Genomic DNA, 26,626 nt, shown 5'->3' with positions numbered 1-26,626 from the left:
ATTATCCAAGCGGATGCTTCGGAGGTGGGTCTGGGTGCTGTCCTCACCCAGGCACATGACGGTGAAGAACATCCCATTCTCTACCTAAGCAGAAAGTTACTTCCAAGAGAGAAGAACTATTCAACGGTGGAGAAAGAATGTCTGGCTGTAGTCTGGGCCCTGGAGTCCCTTCGGTTCTATCTCCTGGGCCGACGTTTCAGGGTGGTATCTGATCACGCCCCTCTGCAGTGGATGGCCAAGAACAAGGAATCAAACAGTAGAGTAACCAGATGGTTTTTGAGCTTGCAACCGTTTAACTTTTCTGTTGTCCACAGGGCTGGCAAGCACCACGGCAATGCGGACGCCCTCTCCCGGCGTGATGCCTTCTTCGCTGCCTTTACCCCGACGAGGACGTCGGTCCCGAGGAGGGGGATGTGTGATGTCACGAGAGGCTGTGTCCTGGAGGGACGTTACATCCCCCTGAGGTGGCTGCAAACCCAGACAGCTATGGCTCCATCTGCTGGTATGGTCGGGAACTCCACCCCTCTATGGCCAATCTTCCCACGCAGCTGAAACAAATCAGGAGCTGATGAGCTGAAGGTTTTGGGAAGGGAAGAGACACACTGAGGGAGTGTGTGGGGGGTGAAGAAACACAGTCTCCAACCTGGGCTCTCTGGAGGACAAGAGTGCTGCACGTCCACTTCCAGGAGGAATATAAGGATTTGGAGATACTTACCTTTGGGAAATACTCACCTTTGGATATATGCACCTGTGGAAATACGTGAGAGACATTTGGAAGGACTTTTTGCTGGGTTGGCCACTAGCTGCAACATGGACTACAGTAAGGCTGGGGAAAAGTTATCTGAGCGAGTGAGAATTATGATTTTGGATGTGGAAGAGACATCCCTGAACTGTTAACCCTCAAAGAGCCACAAGAGAACAGAATTTTGTTATATTTTCGTTAATTTCCCAAGACCTATAATAAAATCCTTGTTTTGTTTGAACCTTGTCTCCTTGCACTACTTGAGCAACCCCGCTGAAAGCTGTGTAGCCTCTCGTGACGTCACACAATATAAACTCAGCAAAAAAAGAAACGTCCTCTCACTGTCAACTGCAATTATTTTCAGCAAACTTAACGTGTAAATATTTGTATGAACATAACAAGATTCAACAACTGAGACATAAACTGAACAAGTTCCACAGACATGTGACTAACAGAAATGAAATAATGTGTCCCTGAACAAAAGGGGGGGGGGCGGGTCAAAAGTAACAGTCAGTATCTGGTGTGGCCACCAGCTGCATTAAGTACTGCAGTGCATCTCCTCCTCATGGACTGCACCAGATTTGCCAGTTCTTGCTGTGAGATGTTACCCCACTCTTCCACCAAGGCACCTGCAAGTTCCCAGACATTTCTGGGGGGAATGGCCCTAGCCCTCACCCTCCGATCCAACAGGTCCCAGATGTGCTCAATGGGAGATCCGGGCTCTTCGCTGGCCATGGCAGAACACTGACATTCCTGTCTTGAAGGAAATCACGCACAGAACGAGCAGTTTGGCTGGTGAAGTCATGTCAGGATAAGCCTGCAGGAAGGGTAACACATGAGGGAGGAGGATGTCTTCCCTGTAACGCACAGCGTTGAGATTGCCTGCAATGACAACAAGCTCAGTCCGATGATGCTGTGACACACCGCCCCAGACCATGACGGACCCTCCACCTCCAAATCGATCCCGTTCCAGAGTACAGGCCTCGGTGTAACGCTCATTCCTTTGACGATAAACGCGAATCCGACCATCACCCCTGGTGACACAAAACAAGTGACTCGTAAGTGAAGAGCATTTTTTGCCAGTCCTGTCAGGTCCAGCGACGGTGGGTTTGTGCCCATAGGCGACGTTGTTGCCGGTGATGTCTAGCCTACAAGCCCTCAGTCCAGCCTCTCTCAGCCTATTGTGGACAGTCTGAGCACTGATGGAGGGATTGTGCATTCCTGGTGTAACTCGGGCAGTTGTTGTTGCCATCCTGTACCTGTCCCGCAGGTGTGATGTTTGGATGAACCGATCCTGTGCAGGTGTTGTTACACGTGGTCTGCCACTGCGAGGATGATCAGCTGTCCGTCCGGTCTCCCTGTAGCGCTGTCTTAGGCGTCTCACAGTACGGACATTGCAATTTATTGCCTTGGCCACATCTGCAGTCCTCATGCCTCCTTGCAGCATGCCTAAGGCACATTCACAAAGATGTTAGTGTCCTAGGTTTTCATAACTGTGACCTTAATTGCCTACCGTCTGTAAGCTGTTAGTGTCTTAACGACCGTTCCACAGGTGCATGTTCATTAATTGTTTATGGTTCATTGAACAAGCATGGGAAACATTGTTTAAACCCTTTACAATGAAGATCTGTGAAGTTATTTGGAATTTTACGAATTATCTTTGAAAGACAGGGTCCTGAAAAAGGGACGTTTCTTTTTTTGTTGAGTTATATATATATATATATATATATATATATATATATATATATATATCCCACCTTGTAACAACAAAATGTGGAAAAATTTCAAGGGGTGTGAATACTTTCTGAATGCACTGTATAGCACCGCCTGTATAGCACCGCCTAAGTCAGATATTTTTCCACTAATTGGTCTTTTGACCAATCAGATCAGCTTTTTGCCAATAATTGGTAAAAATATCAGAAACTTGTCCTGTAACAAAAGGCACTTTAGAATTAAAATGTATAAATATTTCCTATTTAAATGAGGGGCTCCACTGTGACGTACCTTGGTAAAGAGAGGAGTAATGAATACAAAGAAAACATCGTAGACAAACAGGGTCACCAGCAGCATGGTGCAGGCCTGGAGCAGAAGACATGGAAGAAGAAGAATATATTAATACGACCTTTCCTGCCTATGGATGTTGTTCAATGGGGTTAGATACACAGGTCACTGCTTGTCATAGGGTCGGGGAAAAACTCCTGGTCATTAACACACATGCATGATCATCAGTACAACTCCTGGCCCTAGTTAGTTACTAATGTGGTCAGTACCACTTTTAAAATGGCCGCCAGTCCATCCATGACAGGCCCATTGACTTGAATGGGATATTCCCATTCTAGTGATTCTACTTCTATGGTCAGTACATTATAATCATCATTTGGTTGGTGCTTATATTTGTCCTGTTTCACACATGAACAAGTGTGTATTCATATTTGTGTGAATTGGAAATGTGTTCCTTTTTTTGCATATCCCAACTCCCCCTGAGACACCCACTGAGAGTGGGGTCACAGCCAGGAACTGCCATTATCAACGGCGATCCTGGAGCGATTAGGGATAAGTGCCTTGCTCAAGGGCACAGACAGATTTGTACTACCTTGTCACCTCTGGGATTCGAACTAGCGACATTTCGGTTGCTGGCCCACCGCTTGGCTACCTGCCGCCCTGTAATGCTATGCTGGTGTATCCCCAGAATACCATATAGAATCATATAGACTACAGAATTATAGAATCTCTATACTGGTGTACGAACCTTAAACGTGGGCAGTCTGATAGTCTTGAGCATGTAGAGACAGAAGGCTATGCCCAGGGCATCCTGTAACACCCACGCCCACCTAGGAGAGGACACAGCAGATGGCAGGAATAACAGTTAGCCTGCCACACACACAGGGATAAACACACTCACACCTCAACACAACACAAACAAATGCCTCAAGAAGACTATGTTAGCCCATGGAGCTGAAACCTGAAGCCTAGGCATTCATTAGCTCTAGGTGCTTAAGGCTAAGTCTTCAGGTCTCAGGCAACATTACTCCTCCCTCTAGCGTAGCTAACCAGTAAGACGGTTGGAAGAGTCCAGGAATCAGGAAGGAATAAGCAGGAAATCCGGGAATTCTCTAACTGGAATTTCTGGAAAACCTGGGAATTTTGGAGAAGTTACTTTCCGAAGATTTTTGAATTTTGTCACCCTAGTTAGTACTCACTGATCTTGGTTGCGGAACACGCCCCAGGTGACGCTGACTCCGATGCAGAAGGCTGACAACAGCAGCATGCGGACCTGAGGCCTCTTGTGGCAGTAAGGCAGGTTGTTCTCTGGGATCCTACACATAAACACACACACAGGAAGAAGTTGAAAAAGTAAAAAAAATAAAGAAATAGATGGAGAGTTATTGGTTGATGGTGGACTACTTCCTGGTGATTATGAACAGATCTTACTTCCTGGTGATTATGAACAGGTCTTTGTTAGGTTGATGGTGGACTACTTCCTGGTGATTATGAACAGATCTTACTTCCTGGTGATTATGAACAGATCTTACTTCCTGGTGATTATGAACAGATCTTTGTTAGGTTGATGGTAAGTCTCTCACCTGCACTTCCCGAAGGGGAGTCTCCTAACGAAGGGCCAGAGACAGCTGTACAGGCCAACAGACGAGGCCAGGCAGAATATCCCAATGATCATATACACTACACAGACAGAGGATAGAATATAACAATGATCATATACACTACACAGACAGAGGATAGAATATAACAATGATCATATACACTACACAGACAGAGGATAGAATATAACAATGATCATATACACTACACAGACAGAGGATAGAATATAACAATGATCATATACACTACACAGACAGAGGATAGAATATAACAATGATCATATACACTACACAGACAGAGGATAGAATATAACAATGATCATATACACTACACAGACAGAGGATAGAATATAACAATGATCATATACACTACACAGACAGAGGATAGAATATAACAATGATCATAGACACTAAACAGACACTACACAGACAGAGATAAGTGAATGTAAACCAGAGAGAAAGGCAGAGACAGGTTAAGGTGGGGAGACAGGTGTATACCCAGGTGGTCGTAGACTAGATTAAGAGACAGGTAGAGATGGGTACAGGTGTATACCCAGGTGGTCGTAGACTAGATTAAGAGACAGGTAAAGAGACAGGTAGAGATGGGTACAGGTGTATACCCAGGAGGTCATAAACTAGATAAGAGACAGGTAGAGATGGGTACAGGTGTATACCCAGGAGGTCGTAGACTAGATTAAGAGACAGGTAGAGATGGGTACAGGTGTATACCCAGGAGGTCGTAGACTAGATAAGAGACAGGTAGAGATGGGTACAGGTGTATACCCAGGTGGTCGTAGACTAGATTAAGAGACAGGTAGAGATGGGTACAGGTGTATACCCAGGTGGTCGTAGACTAGATTAAGAGACAGGTAGAGATGGGTACAGGTGTATACCCAGGAGGTCGTAGATTAAGAGACAGGTAGAGATGGGTACAGGTGTATACCCAGGAGGTCGTAGACTAGATTAAGAGACAGGTAGAGATGGGTACAGGTGTATACCCAGGAGGTCGTAGATTAAGAGACAGGTAGAGATGGGTACAGGTGTATACCCAGGTGGTCGTAGACTAGATAAGAGACAGGTAGAGATGGGTACAGGTGTATACCCAGGAGGTCGTAGACTAGATAAGAGACAGGTAGAGATGGGTACAGGTGTATACCCAGGAGGTCATAGACTAGATAAGAGACAGGTAGAGATGGGTACAGGTGTATACCCAGGAGGTCGTAGACTAGATTAAGAGACAGGTAGGGATGGGTACAGGTGTATACCCAGGTGGTCGTAGACTAGATTAAGAGACAGGTAGAGATGGGTACAGGTGTATACCCAGGTGGTCGTAGACTAGATTAAGAGACAGGTAGAGATGGGTACAGGTGTATACCCAGGTGGTCGTAGACTAGATTAAGAGACAGGTAGAGATGGGTACAGGTGTATACCCAGGTGGTCGTAGACTAGATTAAGAGACAGGTAGAGATGGGTACAGGTGTATACCCAGGTGGTCGTAGACTAGATTAAGAGACAGGTAGAGATGGGTACAGGTGTATACCCAGGTGGTCGTAGACTAGATTAAGAGACAGGTAGAGATGGGTACAGGTGTATACCCAGGTGGTCGTAGACTAGATTAAGAGACAGGTAGAGATGGGTACAGGTGTATACCCAGGTGGTCGTAGACTAGATTAAGAGACAGGTAGAGATGGGTACAGGTGTATACCCAGGTGGTCGTAGACTAGATTAAGAGACAGGTAGAGATGGGTACAGGTGTATACCCAGGAGGTCGTAGACTAGATAAGAGACAGGTAGAGATGGGTACAGGTTTATACCCAGGTACGTACCTAGGTGGTCGTAGAAGAAGTAGAGCAGTACCAGCATCGAGCAGCACATGACCACGAACACAGAGATCATGATGGGCGTCACATCCACCGTCTCCTCGTCCTGCTTCTCCGCGCTGTCGTCACGCTTGTGCTTCAGGTAGCGCCTGCAGACAGAGGGACACCACAGGGACACGTGAGGGAGGAGGGACACAGGAGGGAGGAGGGACGCCCCTGGGGACTATCGTCAGTAACAGACCCTGAAAATCTGTCGCCATGGACACCTAGCAACTGAGGTATAAAGGAAGGTTGTAGCGCAAAAACTGCTCTTCTTGAGTGACAGGAGGTGGGGCTTGGTGTGTGTGGAAGAGAGAGGGAGAGTGAGTGAAGAATCAAATGGAGTAAACTATAAAAACAGACATTATTACACACAGCGGAGAAGCGTTATACAAGGTAAATTAAAAACCAAAACTGGTCCGTGCATCAAACCGGTCCACCCCGTTTTACCCTCCCCCTGTCAGTAACAGACCCCTCTCCATCCTGAAGCAACTTGTCTTCACCCTTCATCCTACAGCTAAAGCTCCCCCACGAAGAAGTTGACCCAGTCCCTAAGCACTGATTTAAAATTAGCTCTAATATCCTCCTCAAATCCTGGGGGAAGCTTTATTTGTCACATGCGCCGAATACAACAGGTGTAGTCCTTACAGTGAAATGCTTACTTAAAAGCCGTTAACCAACAATGCAGTTTTAAGAAAGAATACCAACAACAACAAAAAAATCACAAAAAAATACTATATAAAATAATACGAAATAAAAGTAACAAATAATTATAGAGCAGCAGTATAAAGAACAGTAACGAGGCTATATACAGGTGGGTACCGGTACCGAGTCAATGTGAAATAACAGTAGAGAGGCTATATAGAGGGGGTACCGGTACCGGTACCGAGTCAATGTGCAGGGGCACAGGTTAGTCGAGGTAATATGTACATGTAGGTAGAGTTATTAAATTGACTATGCGTAGATAATAAACAGAGAGTAGCAGCAGCGTAAAAGAGGGGGGGGGGGGGGCATTGCAAATAGTCTGGGTGGTCATTTGATTAGATGTTCAGGAGTCTTATGGCTTGGGGGTAGAAGCTGTTAAGAAACCGCTTGCCGTGCAGTAGCAGAGAGAACAGTCTATGACTAGGCTGGCTGGAGTCTTTCACAATTTTTAGGACCTTCCTCTGCCACCGCCTCGTATAGAGGTCCTGGATGGCAGGAAGCTTGGCCCCAGTGATGTACTGGGCAGTACGCACTACCCTCTGTAGTGCCTTTCGGTCGGAGGCCGAGCAGTTGCCATACCAGGCAGTGATGCAATCAGTCAGGATGCTCTCGATGGTGCAGCTGTAGAACCTTTTGAGGAGTTGAGGACCCATGCCAAATATTTTCAGTCTCCTGAGGGGGAATAGGTTTTGTCGTGTCCTCTTCACGACTGTCTTGGTGTGCTTGGACCATGTTAGTTTGTTGGTGATGTGGACACCAAGGAACTTGAAGCTCTCAACCTGCTCCACTACAGCCCCGTCGATGAGAATGGGGACGTGCTCGGTCCTCTTCTTTTTCCTGTAGTCCACGATCATCTCCTTTGTCTTGATCACGTTGAGGGAGAGGTTGTTATCCTGGCACCACACGGCCAGGTCTCTGACCTCCTCCCTATAGGCTGTCTAGTCGTTGTCGGTGATCAGGCCTACCACTGTTGTGTCATCTGCAAACTTAATGATGGTGTTGGAGTCGTGCCTGGCCATGCAGTCATGAGTGAACAGGGAGTACAGGAGGGGACTGAGCACGCACCCCTGAGGGGCCCCCGTGCTGAGGATCAGCGTGGCGGAGGTGTTGTTACCTACCCTAACCACCTGGGGGCGGCCCGTCAGGAAGTCCAGGATCCAGTTTAGTCCCAGGGTCCTTAGCTTAGTGATGAGCTTTGAGGGCACTATGGTGTTGAATGCTGAGCAAATTGGAGTGGGTCTAGGGTTTCTGGGATAATGGTGTTGATGTGCGCCATGACCAGCCTTTCAAAGCACTTCATGGCTACAGATGTTAGTGCTACGGGTCGGTAATCATTTAGGCAGGTTACCTTAGTGTTCTTGGGTACAGGGACTATGGTGATCTGCTTGAAACATGTTGGTATTACAGACTCTGACAGGGAGAGGTTGAAATGTCAGTGAAGACACTTGCCAGTTGGTCAGTGCATGCTCGGAGTACACGTCCTGGTAATCCGTCTGGCCCTGTGGCCTTGTGAATGTTGACCTGTTTAAAGGTCTTACTCACGTCGGCTACGGAGAGCGTGATCACACAGTCGTCCGGAACAGCTGATGCTCTCATGCATGTTTCAGTGTTACTTGCCTCGAAGCGAGCATAGAAGTAATTTAGCTCGTCTGGTAGGCTTGTGTCACTGGGCAGCTCGCGGCTGTGCTTCCCTTTGTAGTCTGTAATAGTTTGCAAGCCCTGCCACATCCGACGAGTGTCGGAGCCGGTGTAGTATGATTACATCTTAATCCTGTATTGACGCTTTGCCTGTTTGATGGTTCGTCGGATGGCATTGCGGGATTTCTTATAAGCTTCCAGGTTAGAGTCCCACTCCTTGAAAGCGGCACCTCTACCCTTTAGCTCAGTGCGGATGTTGCCTGTAATCCATGGCTTCTGGTTGGGGTATGTACGTACAGTCACTGTGGGGACGACGTCATCGATGCACTTATTGATGAAGCCATTGACTGATGTGGTGTACTCCTCAATGCCATCGGAAGAATCCCGGAACATGTTCCAGTCTGTGCTAGCAAAACAGTCCTGTAGCTTAGCATCTGCTTCATCTGACCACTTTTATATTGACCGAGTCACTGGTGCTTCCTGCTTTAGTTTTGGCTTGTAAGCAGGAATCAGGAATTTAGAATTATGGTCAGATTTGCCAAATGGAGGGCGAGGGAGAGCTTTGTAGCGTCTCTGTGTGTGGAGTAAATGTGGTCTAGAGTTTTTTCCCCCTCTGGTTGCACATTTAACAGGCTGGTAGAAATGAGGTAAAACGGATTTAAGTTTCCCTGCATTAAAGTCCCCGGCCACTAGGAGCGCCACCTCTGGATGAGCGTTTTCCTGTTTGTTTATGAAGGGTAAAGACAAGTTGCTTCAGGATGGAGAGGGGTCTGTTACTGACAGGGGGAGGGTAAAACGGGGTGGACCGGTTTGATGCACGGACCAGTTTTGGTTTTTAATTTACCTTGTATAACGCTTCACCGCTGTGTGTAATAATGTCTGTTTTTATAGTTTACTCCATTTGATTCTTCACTCACTCTCCCTCTCTCTTCCACACACACCAAGCCCCACCTCCTGTCACTCAAGAAGAGCAGTTTTTGCGCTACAACCTTCCTTTATACCTCAGTTGCTAGGTGTCCATGGCGACAGATTTTCATGCGAATATTCAAAAATCCGCATTAAAAAATATATGCATATTTTCCCACCAGTGGTGTGTTTCCACCAAACGGACTTCTTGTGGATAAAAATCAGTGCGTGACGACGTAGTGCAGTTGTTCCCAAACTGTAGGGCGCGAGGTGTCGGCAGGTGGGGCGCGAGGTGTCGGCAGGTGGGGCGCTAGGGGTCGGCAGGCGGGGCGCTAGGGGTCGGCAGGCGGGGCGCTAGGGGTCGGCAGGTGGGGCGCGAGGGGTCGGCAGGCGGTGCGCGAGGGGTCGGCAGGCGGTGCGCGAGGGGTCGGCAGGCGGTGCGCGAGGGGTCGGCAGGCGGTGCGCGAGGGGTCGGCAGGCGGTGCGCGAGGGGTCGGCAGGCGGTGCGCGAGGGGTCGGCAGGCGGTGCGCGAGGGGTCGGCAGGCTGATGATGCACTACCCAACTTACTCTTGAAAGTTGTAATAGTAGAACGCACAAAGTGCAATTTCGAAATTGTGTAGTGCATCATCGGTTTTCCTCATCGTGTTAGTCATTGCATACCTTAGAGATATTTATAACTTGTCAGAAATGTCCACATCAACTAGACCATGTCAGCTAACGTTTTGTAGCCCATAGATTTTGTTGTAATGTTTGAGTCACTCAAATATCACATGAATACACATTAGACATGACAAAATGTATAGAATTGGAAGAAATAAGCTTTAAACCTGCTAAATTCTCTATATACAGAGGGGTGTGAACAGTTTGTGTCATGAACAGTGCTTGTGCCCATACCTCAACTAGCCGGTGCCCCCGCACATTGACTCTGCACCGGTACCCCCCTGTATATACAGCCTCCCTACTGTTATTTTATTTTACTTCTGCTCTTTTTTTTCCTCAACACTTTTTTTGTTGTTGTTTTATTTTTACTTTTTTTGTTAAAAATAAATGCACTGTTGGTTAAGGGCTTGTAAGTACGCATTTCACTGTAATGTCTGCACCTGTCGTATTCGGCGCATGTGACCAATAAAATTTGATTTGATTTGAAATAGATGTGGCGCACAATACTGGAAGGGGGGCCTGAGTTAAAAAGTTTGGGAACCCCTGACCCCTGGTGCACACAAAATGTACTTTTTCGCTTAACTTTTCATGTACCGAATAAAAATCGAAAGTTCAATGTGTTTACATCGTATTTTCCACTCTACCGATAGTTTTGTGACAAAAACAGTTGCGTTAAATGGCAAATGTGCCTACTCTGGTCTTGGCACGTGCGCTCTAGCCCCAAGCCAAACGCTCACAGATACAGTGCGGGTAGGCTAGTCTACCCGATGAGACTATTATGGATAGGAGCAAGAATATTTGTATTTGTCAAACGGCAGTCAAGCATCGATCATCATGTCACTCAGACCCTTTATATTTAATGGAAAGGAGCATCAAGATCACTGTGTCCTTTCACCACCCTGTGAAGTTCATCAGAAGTTATTTCATCTGTAGACTAATAAAACTGCCTGGTTTCCTGACTCGTAGAGGGAGGACCACACACCATATCATCGCGTGACTAAGTTTTACTTCGATATTATGGTTATTATATCAATATTTGCGCATCAAGGCGTTTCCACCGCCATTTCTCACATCATTAATTTTACAGACACAAAAAGATTGCACCACGTTGAACGAACAAATTATCTGTCGGTATGACTTTACTAGCATAAAAACTGTGGAAGGAAACGTGGTTATTGGCTATCAAAAGTCACAACAACCACTCGCAGTGACAGTCTGCATGTTGGTGACAACGATGCAGCTTTCCACTTTGCTTCTTAATATAAATCCACAAGCGTTCTATAATTACACTATTCGTTTGTGTATCTTACTGTCTGCAAACAGCTGGTTTATCTTTTCTTAGCCAGTTTCTTAGCAACTCTACCTACATGTACAGTGAGGGGAAAAAAGTATTTGATCCCCTGCTGATTTTGTACATTTGCCCACTGACAAAGAAATGATCAGTCTATAATTTTAATGGTAGGTTTATTTGAACAGTGAGAGACAGAATAACAACAAAAAAATCCAGAAAAACGCATGTCAAAAATGTTATTAATTTATTTGCATTTTAAATGAGGGAAATAAGTATTTGACCCCCTCTCAATCAGAAAGATTTCTGGCTCCCAGGTGTCTTTTATACAGGTAACGAGCTGAGATTAGGAGCACACTCTTAAAGGGAGTGCTCCTAATCTCAGCTTGTTACCTGTATAAAAGACACCGGTCCACAGAAGCAATCAATCAATCAGATTCCAAACTCTCCACCATGGCCAAGACCAAAGAGCTCTCCAAGGATGTCAGGGACAAGATTGTAGACCTACACAAGGCTGGAATGGGATACAAGACCATTGCCAAGCAGCTTGGTGAGAAGGTGACAACAGTTGGTGCGATTATTCGCAAATGGAAGAAACACAAAATAACTGTCAATCTCCCTCGGCCTGGGGCTCCATGCAAGATCTCACCTCGTGGAGTTGCAATGATCATGAGAACGGTGAGGAATCAGTCCAGAACTACACGGGAGGATCTTGTCAATGATCTCAAGGCAGCTGGTACCATAGTCACCAAGAAAACAATTGGTAACACACTACGCCGTGAAGGACTGAAATCCTGCAGCGCCCGCAAGGTCCCCCTGCTCAAGAAAGCACATATACATGCCCGTCTGAAGTTTGCCAATGAACATCTGAATGATTCAGAGGAGAACTGGGTGAAAGTGTTGTGGTCAGATGAGTCCAAAATCGAGCTCTTTGGCATCAACTCAACTCGCCGTGTTTGGAGGAGGAGGAATGCTGCATATGACCCCAAGAACACCATCCCCACCGTCAAACATGGAGGTGGAAACATTATGCTTTGGGGGTGTTTTTCTGCTAAGGGGACAGGACAACTTCACCGCATCAAAGGGACGATGGACAGGGCCATGTACCGTCAAATCTTGGGTGAGAACCTCCTTCCCTCAGCCAGGGCATTGAAAATGGGTCGTGGATGGGTATTCCAGCATGACAATGACTCAAAACACACGGCCAAGGCAACAAAGGAGTGGCTCAAGAAGAAGCACATTAAGGTCCTGGAGTTGCCTAGCCAGTCTCCAGACCTTAATCCCATAGAAAATCTGTGGAGGGAGCTGAAGGTTCGAGTTGCCAAACGTCAGCCTCGAAACGTTAATGACTTGGAGAAGATCTGCAAAGAGGAGTGGGACAAAATCCCTCCTGAGATGTGTGCAAACCTGGTGGCCAACTACAAGAAACGTCTGACCTCTGTGATTGCCAACAAGGGTTTTGCCACCAAGTACTAAGTCGTGTTTTGCAGAGGGGTCAAATACTTATTTCCCTCATTAAAATGCAAATCAATTTATAACATTTTTGATATGCGTTTTTCTGGATTTGTTTGTTGTTATTCTGTCTCTCACTGTTCAAATAAACCTACCATTAAAATTATAGACTGATCATTTCTTTGTCAGTGGGCAAACGTACAAAATCAGCAGGGGATCAAATACTTTTTTCCCTCACTGTACATATTACCTCAATTACCTCGAATAACCGGTGCCCCCGCACATTGACTCGGTACCGGTACCCCCTGTATATAGCCTCGCTATTGTTATTTTTTACTGCTGCTCTTTCATAATTTGTTACTTTAATTATTATTTTATATTGCATTGTTTTGTGTGATTTTTTTTGGTATTCTTTCTTAAAACTGCATTGTTGGTTAAGGGCTTGTAAGTAAGCATTTCTGTTGTATTCGGCGCATGTGACAAATAAAATGTAATTTAATTTTAAATAAATTGTGTTAGCTAATGCTAATCGCTAGTTAGCTGGCTAGTTAAATGTACTTATTCAGAGCAAACGTAGCTAGCTAGCTAGCTAGCTAATAAATATACTTATTCAGAGCAAACGTAGCTAGCTAGCTAGCTAATAAATATACTTATTCAGAGCAAACGTAGCTAGCTAGCTAATACAGCCTGATACCAGTGCTGGAGAAGGTCTAGATAAGCATGTTGTTTGTGCAACGGTACGGTATATTCTAAATCAAAGCTACAGTAAGAGAACACATTTAATGTAACATGAATTAGGGTCCACTGGGAAACATTGACCAACACTTTGGTTCCCACCCTGCCACAAGAAACCCTCCCTGGCTTTTTCATTCGTTGTCATGTCAAACGCTGTATTCAAAGTACCCACTATATTCCAACTTTTTGGTTGAAGTTTCATTGAAAAGTATAAAACTATCAGAATGGACAAAGCCCCATTAAAAACACTTAAAATGTATGTGTTGCCACCCTAGGGTCATGCGCTACTCATAAAGCATATTTAGAACTTGTATTATTCAAAAACCTCAAATACCATAAAAAAATATTGTGATATGATATTTTGGCCATATCGCCCAGCCCCCGCCGAACTGACCTCTGCTCAGTATCTAGACTAGAGGCAACTTCACTCTACCTCTCTCCACCCTGCCCACAGCACTCTCTCACTCACTCTCTTTTCCCCAGAGATGATAACCCTTGATAATTTAACCACGGTCTAAATTAAGCCACTACTATGTGGCCTAGCAAGCCTCGCCCTCTCACACTAGCTTTCCTTGTAGTCTCCGACCACGCTGCTATCCACAGCTGTCTGTTGGAGTGGCCTAAGGGTGGTCTAGCAGTCTAAGCCGTTGCCTCCGGATCACATATACCACTGCAGCGTGGATTCAAATCTGGCCACATGCCATTTCAGCAAACTCTCTCCATCTTTCGTGTCTACCTCTGTCCTACCAACAAAACAAAAAAGTGAGGTGTCCTTTTGTGAGGGACTACTTTTTACTGTCTGTCAGACTTACTTCTTGATGTCCTTGCTACTACCACCACCACCATCACCACTACTACCACCACCACCACCACTACTACCACCACCACCACCACTACCACCATCACTATTACTACTACCACCATCACCACTACCACTATCTCTACTACTACCACCACCACCACATCACTACTACTACTACCACTACCACCATCACCACCATCACTGCCACCACCACTACTACTACCACCAACACTACTACTACTACCACCATCACCACCATCACCATCACTGCCACCACCACTACTACTACCACCAACACTACTACTACTACCACCACCACCACCACCACCACCACTATCACTACTACCACCATCACCACCATCACCACTACCACCATCACCACTACTACCATCACCACTACTACTACCACCAACACTACCACCATCACTACTACTACTACCACCACCATCACTACTACCACCATCACTACTACTACTACCACCATCACCACTACCACCATCACCACCATCACTGCCACCAACACTACTACTACCACCAACACTACTATCACCACTACTACTACTACCACCACCACCATCACTACTACTACTACTACTACCACCACCACCACCACCATTACTACTACCACCAACACTACTACTACTACCACCATCACCACTACCACCATCACCATCACTGCCACCACCACTACTACTACCACCAACACTACTACTACCACCACCACCACCACCACTACTACCACCATCACTACTACCACCACCACTACTACCATCACCAACACTACCACCATCACTACTACTACTACCACCATCACTACTACTACTACCACCATCACCAATACCACCACCACTACCACTATCACTACTACCACCATCACTACTACTACTACTACCACCACCACCATCACCACCATCACTACTACCACCACCACCACCACTATCACTACTACCACCATCACTACTACTACCACCATTACTACTACTACTACCACCATCACTATTACCACCATCACCACTACCACTACCACCACCACCACCACCACTACTACCACCACTACTACTACCACCATCACTACTACTACTACCACCACCACTACTACTACTACCACGATCACTACCACCACCACCATCACTACTATTACCACCATCACCACTACCACTACTACTACCACCACCACCACCACCACCATCACTACCACCACCACCATCACTACCACCACCACCATCACTACTACCACCATCACTACTATTACCACCACCATCATCACTACTACTACCCCCACCACCAGTCTTACTTCTTGATGTCCTTGCTGCCAGCCCAGTATCCTCCGATGGCCACCGTCCCCACAGCCATGAGGAAGATGATGACCATGTTGTAGTCCAGGACGGGCTCCTTGGGCGCGTACATGGCCACCTCTCTGCCCTGCCCAAACGTCTGCAGGGGACAGGAAACACAGCATTTGGGTAAATTGACAAATTAATTGATTTGTTGATCTTTGTTAGTCACGTTACAAACATCAAGTTTGTTTGAACAGGGTCGCGTTCAGGAGGGTGGCAGATAGAAATGTAATGAATAGAGCAGCTGACATGATTCATTTAGCCTCAATGCTTACTCTACATGTCAGAGAGGCATGTTTGTTCTTTATGATATATCTCTATCTAAACACATGGGGGCGCGTTCCGGATAGAAGAGCTGACATGAATCCTTAGTCATAATCAATCCTTACTCTACACGTCAGAGGCATCTCTGTTTTGTCTGATATAGTTATATCTGAATGTTCCACAGCGTATCATGTGTCCTACTGAACAGTGTTCAAGAGTTGCCAAATTCCAGTAACTTTTCCCAAACTCTCAGGTAGTCCAGAAATCCTCTTGGAGGATTCTGGAATTCCTGCTTATTCATACTTTTTTTCCCGATAATCTTCCAACAGGGATTTCAGAAAAGGCTGGGAATTTTGGGATAGTTACCGGAATTTTTATAACCCTAGATGTTGGTCTCTCCTCTGCTCTCACCTTAATGATGTCCAGCATGTCAGTGTAGCTGAGCAGCGCCACAGGGATGTCAATCTCCTCATACTGACTCTTGTTTCCTGCCGGTGGGGTCTGTGATAGGAAAAACAGAAATAAAAAAAATCGGCAAATACTGACTGTACAGAAAGTATTTAGAAAATATATATTCAATCTATTATTTACACTAAAGCTGTAGGATCTGAATTTGATCACCCTGTTGCAGGATAACTTTCCTACAGTGCAGGAAATGTAAAACCTGTAGTGCATTTGAGGTTAAAAATGCTTCTGTTTGTAATTTCCACTTAGAAATGTCAGACTTGATATTCACTTATAAAACATTTATCAACCGCTACAAAAATGCCCATTAATTATAATCCACATTTCCTGTTGCTGCAGGATTATTTTCCTGCTGTAGCAAACTGGCTCAAATTAAGATCCTACACACGATGACCTACACTGAGTATTTCAAACAGTAGGAACACCTTCCTAATATTGAGTTTGCCCTCAGTCCCAGTGGTGGCTGCTGAGGGGAGGACGGCTCATAATAATGGCTGGAACGGAGCAAATGGAATCAAACACATGGAAACCATGTCTTTGATACTATTTCACTTATTCCGTTCCAGCCATTGCCACGAGCCCGTCCTCCCCAATTAAGGTGCCACCAACCTCCTGTGCCCAGAACAGCCTCAATTCGTTGAGGCATCGACTCTACAAGGTGTCGAAAGCGTTCCACAAGGATGCTGGCCCACGTTGACTCCAATGCTTCCCACTGTTGTCTCAAGTTGGCTGGATGTCCTTTGGGTGGTGGACCATTCTTGATACACACGGGAAACTGTTAAGCGCGAAAAACCCAGCAATGTTGCAGTTCTTGACACAAACCGGTGCGCCTGGCACCTACTACCATACCCTGTTCAAAGACACTTAAATATTTTGTCTTGCCCATTCACCCTCTGAATGGCACACATACACAATCCATGTCTCAAGGCTTAAAAATCCTTATTTTAACCCGTCTCCTCCCCTTCATCTACACTGATTGAAGTGGATTTAACAAGTAACATCAATAAGGGATCATAGCTTTCACCTGGATTCACCTGGTCAGTCTATGTCATGGAAAGGGCGGCGCACAATTGGCCCAGCGTCGTCCAGGGTAGGGGAGGGAATGGCCGGCAGGGATGTAGCTCAGTTGATAGAGCATGGCGTTTGCAACGCCAGGGTTGTGGGTTCGATTCCCACGGGGGGCCAGTATAAAAAAAATATGTGTTCACTAACTGTAAATCGCTCTGGATAAGAGCGTCTGCTAAATGACTAAAATGTAAATGTAAATGTGAAAGAGCAGGTGTTCTTAATGTTTTGTCCACTCAGTGTCTATAACCTGTTTACGACAGGTTATAGACACTGAGTGGACAAAACATTAAGAACACCTGCTCCTGTTTACGACAGGTTATGTGTTCCAAAGCTCCTATTCTGATTATTTCCTTCCAAGCCTTTTTTCTTTTTATTTATTTATTTATTTATTTTACCTTTATTAACTAGGCAAGTCAGTTAAGAACAAACTCTTATTTACAATGACAGCCTACACCAGCCAAACGCTGGGCCAATTGTGCGCCGCCCTATGGGACTCCCAATCACGGCCGGTTGTGATACAGCCTGGAATCGAACCAGGGGGTCTGTAGTGACGCCTCAAGCACTGAGATGCAGTGCCTTAGACCGCTGCACCACTCGGGAGCCCAGCGGCATTAGTGAAGGTAAGAGGGAACAGGCGAGATGGTGAAAGCACATAGACAGGTCTGGGACCACCAGGCTAACATGATAGGACATAGGCTGGGAAGAGTCAAGTTGTCTTTGATATGAATGATATGGTTTGATTCTTACCAGCCTGTCTTTGATATGAATGATATGGTTTGACTCTTACCAGCCTGTCTTTGATATGAATGATATGGTTTGACTCTTACCAGCCTGTCTTTGATATGAATGATATGGTTTGACTCTTACCAGCCTGTCTTTGCTGACGATGAGCAGGCCTTTAGCTCCGTTGAGCTGGGCCAGGCGCACCTTCTCGTAGAAGGTGCAGTTCCCCCGCATCACCATGGGGATACGATTGGGGAAGCCACCATCGGGGACGTCTGACGGGAAACACAGGACCGACGGTGTCAGGTCATAGATCTCCAGACGGGACTAGTGGAGACATAAAGGAGGATAGGTTAATAATGGGGCCTTTCTGAATGTTTCATCATGCGCACACACCACACATCAGCATTCTGATTAACTTGTCAGGGCAGCCGTATTTCAAGAGTATCCGCCAGAGAGAACACACACACACACACACAAATATCTTTGTCAGACATCTCTCAAGAAGTGACAATAACAGTCGTTTTATAAGTTAGTTTACTCCACTTACTGCTTTGTTGAGGTCCCGAGGTAGACGAGCCCACTGGGAGTTGAAGAAGATGCAGTAATCCTTTCCTTTGCCCTGGCCCTTGTCACTGAAATGGGCCATGCCATATTCCCCTACAACCTGGCAAGAGGGAACGAAAATGTATAATTGATCAAGCCTAAGTGACTCGAAGAGGGGTGAGAGCAACAGACAGAGATGTAACAGTGGCCAGAATAACTTGAGATATTTCATAGACTGGCCAACTGACTCTATATAAAAAAAGAGTGCAGTATTGAATCTTTCCACCTGCTAGTTAGCTTTACACTGATGCACAAGCTTTAGCTAGACATTTCCAAAACTGACAATACCAGGGAACACGATATGAGAGGCGTCAAGACTATTTGGGAATTCATCTTAAACCACCTTGATACATCAAAAAGGATCAACGTCATGTTACAGAAGGATGTACAGAGGATGTTACTTGCAGATGGGCCCTGGCTGTTGCTACGACTATTCTCAGCGCCCTGGTGTTCTCCGCAAGCTAACAGTCATGTAGCATGCAGGCTAATTGTTAATTATCTCGACAACAAAATACAACAACTACTGTTAAACGTTATATCGGCCACATGCGACTTGATTTACAGATGAATGAATATACATGACACCATCTCACCTGTTTTATGAGAAAAGATGCCCAAACCAGGCTTAGCAAAGCCTTCATGATGCTTGCTTGTTGTCTCCCCATCAACCGCACTGCCCGCACACACAGTGCGGTCACCAGCTGCTTTGCCAGCTCCCGCCCACATTCTATAGTGCGTTTACCATTGGTTTATTTTGATCCCGTACCGAAGTACACGCATTATGATTGGTTTTCATGATGTCAATCAAATATATTAATAAATCCAGAGGTTTTCTGTCAGCATCCATAGCTTAGTGGTCAGCATACTTGGTAACATAATTAGGTGGATGCTTACATTTGTCCTATTTCACTCATGTACATGTTTGGAGAGTGGGGTCAGAGCCAGGGATCAGCCATTATTGATGGCGACCCTGAAGCAATTAGGGTTAAGTGCCTTGCTCAAGGGCACGTCGGCTTTTTTTTCACCTAGTCTGCTTGGGGATTTGAACCAGCAACCTTTCGGTTACTGGACCAACACTCCTAACCACTAAGCTGCCTTGCTAGCTAAACTTGTGATTTACAATATATGGAGCTGCTAAAAAGAGGCTATATTGTGAGCTAAATTTGATTTAATGTATATTATGCTAGCCTGAAACAGTTGAAAATAAATTATTATCTTGGGCTTTTCAGCAGTCAAAGGTTGGAGTTGAGGAGAAAAGGTCAAGTACCTCTGGAAAAGGTTATATCGAGGCCATAAACTGCGAGTTCATGTGAAATAATAGCACGGGTGTGCAATAGGAAAACGGGATCAAAATAAACCAGTGGCCATGAGGTGAGGGTAAGATGGGGGACAGTGAATTTTTTTTTGAAAAGTGTTACATAAGGAAATATAGAATGGGGGAATGCACAAGCCTTCTGGAAGATCTGATGAAGGAGAAGGCGGACATGAAAGGGGAAAAGTGGAACATGTTTTGAGTGAATATGGAGTGGTGGATCACACAGACCTTTGGAAGAGCTACAGAAGGAAATTGAACGTGACAAGTGTGAGGATGAATTAACTGCGGTGGCAGGTGCGGTGAAGACCGCGGTGTTTGAGCCTCGTCCTGATGATGACAACTATGATTAGGGTGCATTGGGAGTAAGATCGCAGATCTATATGTGGTTTCAGGTTGGGTGGAGAAGAGGTTGGGAAATGTGGAGTCGTGTTGATTTTTTGCGTTTCTGCTGTCCAGAGCGAGCGTGCGCTCCACACCACGCGACTGGCGACAAGAACTGTGACTTGCTTTCCTCTCCAGAGCATGGCGCTGTTGAAAGGAGTGATAACTGGAGTAGCATTGTGTTGAGGAGGATCAACTGAAGTTGAAGAATCCCGGTGTCTGTGACACACGCCATTTGGTGTGACACAGACCCGGTGGAGAGTGTGGTGAAACAGAGAAGACACTGTCTGGACTATAGAGTTTTGATGCAGAGTCAGATAAAGTCAAGTCAGGACGTGTCAGTTATACCATGAGAGCTTTTGTCCTGAATCCATGACAGTGTTTTAAGTATCAAGCTTATGGTCATGTGGCAGCAGTGTGTAGGAGGGAGATTCCTAGATGTGAGATGTGTGCAGGAGGACATGAGACAAAGGAATTTCGGTGGGAAAAGTTGTGTGTAAACTGTAGTGGTACCGATGGTGCTGGAGATCAGAGGTGAGGTGAGAGAAAGGCAGGTTGAGGTTGCCAGGTTCAGTTAATAGTGCAGAAAGTGTGGTATGCTGAGGCAGTGAAGAGAGTGGTAGAGGAAGATGGGTCCAGGGTGTGGGATCCTGAGAGGATCCCTGTGAGTGGGCGGAGGCCAATAGAGAGTGATAGGAATAACATGTGCTTCAGTAAGGTTGGTTTTCTGACGTTTATGGCCATGGTTGTCAATTGTACTGCAGGAATGGAACTTAAATCACAAGAGGACAGATGTTGTGGTGGCAACTGCAGAGAAGTACTTGGGTGTACAAGATTTTACTACAGATGAGTTACAAGATGTTTTTAACGATAGTGTCCTGTCCTCCCAGGCTGCTGGCATGGAGTAGGATCAGATAGGGCTAAAGTAGTGGGATAGTGGTGAGGTTTTAATGGGTGCAGGGTTAGTTGGCAGGAGAATTTTTTCAGAAAGCGTAATGAATTCATGCTACAGAATAGTAGGCTGATACACAGCCAATACAGTAGGTGGCGGCATGCACGTATAAATGTGTTTGCGGACCGCCATAATACCAACAAAGAAGAAGAAAAAGGTTGGAGTCCGAGAGGCGTGGATGGAACAGTTTCAAAATGGCGGTGAGTCGATAATATCTTCTATAAACGTCGTTATTTACTGTATTTTATGTTACTTAGCAATTGAAACGGCTTGCCTCAAGGAAGTGCAAGAGAGGGCAGAGAAGCGATATTTGCAAGCGTGCTTTTCAGACAGCATCGCGTTGTCAATGAAACCGACAAAAGAAAATAAATTTCAAACAAAAAGAAAAACGACAAAATAACCCAAACTCAGAATATCGTCTTGAAACAAGGGGGCCTCAATACCCGGTTGGGGACGGTCGTTGCAGATAACAATATATTCTGCAAAACCTGCAACATTACGTTAGACTACATAATGTAGATCTAGCGCCCATGTACTATCGTCTACGTTTGATGTGCAATCCCGGTAATACAATCGTGGACCTGCACGTACATAAAGCATCCTCATTCAGGCTGCAAAGGCATTTACCTACTTAACTAGTTTTAATGGCGGGAATAAATGCGTACTTTTATGAAACACAATTTTCCACCACCATTTTCATATTTTCGGACAATTTAGGTTGCACACCGCGTTCAGCCAAGGGTGTGCAACATTCTAAATTGTCCGAAATGGTGGTGGAAAATGAACACGCAGTTCATAGTAGTGGCCAACTCAGGAGACTGCATGTACTAAAGGGTAGCCGCAAAAAGTGGCGGTGAGTCGATTTCTTAACTTTATCTAAAACCACATTTACTCTCCATTTGTTTTCTAGTTCTTACAATTTGAAAATTGTGTATTTCAATTTTAACTACAGTATTCAGACCACTACTAGCCGGAGTGGCGCAGCGGTCTAAGACACTGCATCTCAGCGCTTGAGGCGTCACCAATGCTTGTGGTCCTCTGTAGCTCAATTGGTAGAGCATGGTGCTTGTAACGGCAGGGTAGTGGGTTCGATCCCCGGGACCACCCATACGTAAAAATGTATGCACACATGACTAAGTCGCTTTGGATAAAAGTCTCTGCTAAATGGCTTATTATTATTATTACTACTACTACTACAGACCCCCTGGTTCGATTCCAGGCTGTATCACAACCGGCCGTGATTGGGAGTCCCATAGGGCGGCGCACAATTGGACCAGCGTCGTCCGGGTTTGGCCGGTGTAGGCCGTCATTGTAAATAAGAATTTGTTCTTAACTGACTTGCCTAATAAAGGTTTAAAAAAAAAAAAAAAAGTGGGTTGGGATATTTGCTAGCGTTAGGCACAGACTCGACTGTATAGTGTTGTCAACATCAGCGTGCTAAATATCATGCCATGTTCGTAGCCTAGTTCTCCTCTCTCCACAATTTTTAGACTACATTTGAGAAACTGGGTTCTGTTAAATCTGTCCTGTCCTCTCATTCCCTTAATCTGCTTCTTCTATTGGGTTTAACGGCGGTTGGCATCCAATGTTAATGGTGCATTACCGCCACCAGCTGGACGAGGTATTTAACGAGAAAATAAGAAAACATTACAGGAAAGGGGGGAAACCTACATACAAAATAAGACTTCAACAAACAAAAACCCATCCCACTTCAATCACAGTCCATTCCTAAATACATCCCTACACAGGCTCAGGGCGGAACATTCACCGACAGGATTTCTTGCAAGGCCTCGGCTGTGACATTACGAAGACCCAAGAAACATTCAGCTGCTTTCACAATTATTCAAATGTTCTCCACTTGTGCTGTACAGTTTATGACCATTGCAATAAATGATAAAGTCCACCTTAACATGTAACATTTCACGATCCCTCGGTTGGATGCGAAACCGTTCCTTTTCCCTGCCACTCAGTCGACGTGCACCAACCACTCAGTCTTCAGTTATATCATCTGCCTTTACTTCTTGCGCCACCCTAGAAATAACCCCCTTGATAGGCGCCCTGGTTTGAAAATCCATACAGGAAACATTCCACGGCAATATCTTTGAGGCTTAACACACCTCTGCTCCGCAAAAAATCGAAAAAAAAAAAAAACGTATTGTGACGCTCACCGACTACACACATTCCTCCAAGACATTACAGATTTTCAACAGTTTTGCAACATAATCTGTGTTATATAATACACTCTAGGTTTTATTTTCTACCTGATAATTGCACCCACCTGGTGTCCCAGGTCAAAAGCAGTCCTTGATTAGAGGGGAAGAATGAAAATCAGCAGTCGAACTGTCTTCAAGGATCAGATTTGAATTTGCCTGGCCTATACTGTCGATTCAATTTAACCCTTTACACTCGTACCCATATGCGGGTTGAAAATGACCGAGATTTGGGCACTTATAAGCGCCTAAATTGGAATTCAGGAGAGTCAAACTCATTCCATGGAGGGCCTAGTGTCTGCAGGTTCTTCCTTTCAATGAAGCCCTAGACAACCAGGTGAGGGGAGTTCCTTACTAATTAGTGACCTTAATTCATCAACCACGTAAAAGGGAGGAGTGAAAACGGCTGTGCTGTACAGTAACATGCTATGAATCACATCAGAGCTCAGGCTTTATGGGTTTTGACTGACAGCTGTTCTGAACATGAGCACTTCACGCTACAAGAAGTTGCCCCCCCCCCCCCCCCCCCATCCATCCCTCCAGCTAATTGGGCAACTTTTGCAAATGTTGTTGTTGTCTGAGTGAGGGAAATGCTGTAAATTAAGAGGACTCTATGTATTTTGAAAGATGAGACGTTGAGGATTATAATAAATACCACTTTGATGTCATACAAGCAAGCCAAACACCTGTGATTCCAAATGCACTTCACATTTCCATATCATAAAACTCATGCCACATACAGTGTCAATGTTTAGGATCACTTTGTTAGACGTACAGTTAGGAGATGACATGACATCATACCCTGGGTTTTTCTGAACAGAATGGTTGTCTATTGTGAAGAGAATTCGCGGCGGAACACGCACCTGAATGCACTATTTCCAGGAATATCCTTATCATGTTACTGAATGTATCCAGAGTATTTGTTATCAACAAATGCAGCGAAAAGTACAATAATTGTAAAATGCACATTTAAAAACTGTAATGTTTGGATTCAGTCTTGTCAGGTGAACTGTTGTGTCCTTGCCTTGGTCTAATTTTTCCATAATCTCCAAACTGTTCCCTTTTAATTGCTACCGTTCGTATGCATATGCTTTTCAGATTTCTTCTGTAAGAAACATTTCAATTAAAAAAAAAGTCCATGATTTGACTCAATTCAAATGGACCTGATCCCCAGCCGTGTCAGTTTCCCATGTCAAATACTCATGTCAAATACTCCTATTGAAATAATAATAATAATTTGTGTCAAATAAAAACAATCTACATTTTCAGCATACGAATGGATAAAACTGACAAGTGGGCATGATTAGACTATAGGGTTAGAATATCAACCCAATCCTTACATTCTATGGCACGTTTTCCTTTTCAGGACAGAAACAAGGAAGGAGAGAAGAGAAAGAAGGAGAGTATCTTCGACCTGTCCAAGTACATCGATAAACAGATCCGTGTCAAGTTCCAGGGAGGACGAGAGGGTGAATCACTTTTAACCTTTTCGTCTAGCTATTGAAAAGAAAGTGAAGATCATACATACTTAGTCCTTTTTCATTACTATGTTAAAACCTGAAGAAGGGAGGAGAGGGGGGGGGGGGAATACTGTGGGACTTGGTGCTTCCAAAAGAGAACACTGGCAACCTTTTGCCTGTCTGGAAATGCTGTTCCGTGACAGGTCAAAGTCCCCATTTTCTTCCCTGCCGTTTTGCTTCCATTCAAGATAATAATCCTTATTTATTTGTGTCAGCCAGTGGAGTCCTGAAGGGGTTTGACCCCCTGTTGAACCTGGTATTGGACAGCACCATTGAGTACTTGCGAGGTATGTAGCCGAAACTAAGTCTTGCTTGAATGATCTCATATCACTTCTACAGAAGTGAAAATGCACTCCTGTGATGTTGCCCTTCAGTTTAAAAATTGACAATGAAACAAGGTCCTATCATTTGCCATTTTCTAAAGAAGGTTGTGCTGGGTCATTCATGGTGGAGTTTCACATACTATCAATGACCTCTGACCTGTTATGCCACTTCCTTCTCCAATAAAATGTGGTTTGATTTGTTATTTCCAGACCCTGATGACCAGTTCAAGCTGACCGAGGACACGCGGCAGCTGGGCCTGGTGGTGTGTCGAGGGACCTCAGTGGTGCTCATCTGTCCTCAGGACGGCATGGAGGCCATCCCCAACCCCTTCATCCAGCAGCAGGACGGATAGTTCGCCAGCCTTGTGCCTCTTGATTACCTCACAGTAGCCCAATTCCTGGGGTGAATCTTAATTGTATTTCCTTGATTCCACAAGTCCTCTCCTTGCTTCCAATATGATTTGAAAAGTTGACAAGGTAGGAGGACGTGAGGAATCAAGGAAATATTATTGAGCTTCACTACTATTCTCACCTGCCCCTTCTACCTGAGGTGTACTTCATGTTCACTTCCATCAGCCCCACACGTTTTTCTGAGTCCCTATAAATCAGGAAAATTATTTTGTTGTAGTTTAATTGGTGTCACCAGCCTGAATGTTGATCTAGTAGGCAGTAGAAAATGGTGTGATAAGCGTGTGTTTTGTTTAGAAATGAGGAATAGTGGTTTAAATGTTCATTTGGGGGGTGGAGTTTGTCTGACTAGATAAGTGAAAACAAATTTTTGCTGTGATGGTAAACATAAACTTTTTACTATAGTTTTCCCTAAGTCAGGCCAGGTTTGAACGTATTGGCATATTATGTTTTTACATTACAAATGTAATAAATTTACTATTTTCTTTAATGATGTGTGTCTTCAGTGTTTTGCATTGTCTTTGAACGTTTAGAATATGGCCCAATTGGAGTAAATAATTGGGATTCATTGAAGCTATTTGAGAGTTAAGGTTCAGCTTTTTTTTGTTGAAAATCAGAGTTCATTGCTCTTTCAGACAGTAATAATTGCCTTTGCAAGTTCAAGCT

General features: G+C 45.0%; 2 protein-coding genes across 2 annotated transcripts in view; one reads left to right on the top strand and one right to left on the bottom strand.

Moving 5' to 3' along the window:
* LOC311098732 (signal peptide peptidase-like 2B) overlaps positions 1–19,541 on the bottom strand; it is a gene marked incomplete at its 3' end in the record, with an annotated part of 31,223 nt that extends 11,682 nt beyond the window's left edge. Inside the window, exons 1-10 of the mRNA XM_084139273.1 lie at positions 19,445–19,541; positions 18,796–18,912; positions 18,390–18,572; positions 16,401–16,490; positions 15,683–15,822; positions 6,168–6,310; positions 4,327–4,423; positions 3,943–4,059; positions 3,492–3,573; positions 2,747–2,821 (exon numbers count right to left, since the gene is read on the bottom strand). Of these exons, the coding sequence (XP_083995399.1) occupies positions 2,747–2,821; positions 3,492–3,573; positions 3,943–4,059; positions 4,327–4,423; positions 6,168–6,310; positions 15,683–15,822; positions 16,401–16,490; positions 18,390–18,572; positions 18,796–18,912; positions 19,445–19,516 (1,116 nt within the window). The 5' untranslated portion in view covers positions 19,517–19,541. The remainder of the gene's footprint in view (positions 1–2,746; positions 2,822–3,491; positions 3,574–3,942; positions 4,060–4,326; positions 4,424–6,167; positions 6,311–15,682; positions 15,823–16,400; positions 16,491–18,389; positions 18,573–18,795; positions 18,913–19,444) is intronic.
* A 2,101-nt stretch (positions 19,542–21,642) lies between these two features.
* LOC311098613 (U6 snRNA-associated Sm-like protein LSm7) lies at positions 21,643–26,450 on the top strand. The gene is made up of 4 exons (XM_084139145.1): positions 21,643–21,699; positions 25,076–25,178; positions 25,445–25,516; positions 25,763–26,450. The coding sequence occupies exons 1-4, from the start codon at positions 21,694–21,696 to the stop codon at positions 25,903–25,905; spliced, it is 324 nt and encodes a 107-aa protein (XP_083995271.1). The 5' UTR covers positions 21,643–21,693; the 3' UTR covers positions 25,906–26,450.
* The last annotated feature ends 176 nt before the right edge of the window (positions 26,451–26,626 follow it).

Source organism: Coregonus lavaretus (assembly GCF_964263955.1).
Source record: "Coregonus lavaretus genome assembly, chromosome: 23".
NCBI lineage: Eukaryota > Metazoa > Chordata > Actinopteri > Salmoniformes > Salmonidae > Coregonus > Coregonus lavaretus.
This window is presented reverse-complemented; position numbering and strand designations above follow the sequence as displayed.

Excerpts from the sequence above, each read along its gene's own strand:
- LOC311098613 (XM_084139145.1), top strand. Across the intron at positions 25,179-25,444 it reads GTTCCAGGGAGGACGAGAGG|CCAGTGGAGTCCTGAAGGGG; the intron begins GTGAATCACTTT and ends TATTTGTGTCAG. Across the intron at positions 25,517-25,762 it reads CACCATTGAGTACTTGCGAG|ACCCTGATGACCAGTTCAAG; the intron begins GTATGTAGCCGA and ends TGTTATTTCCAG.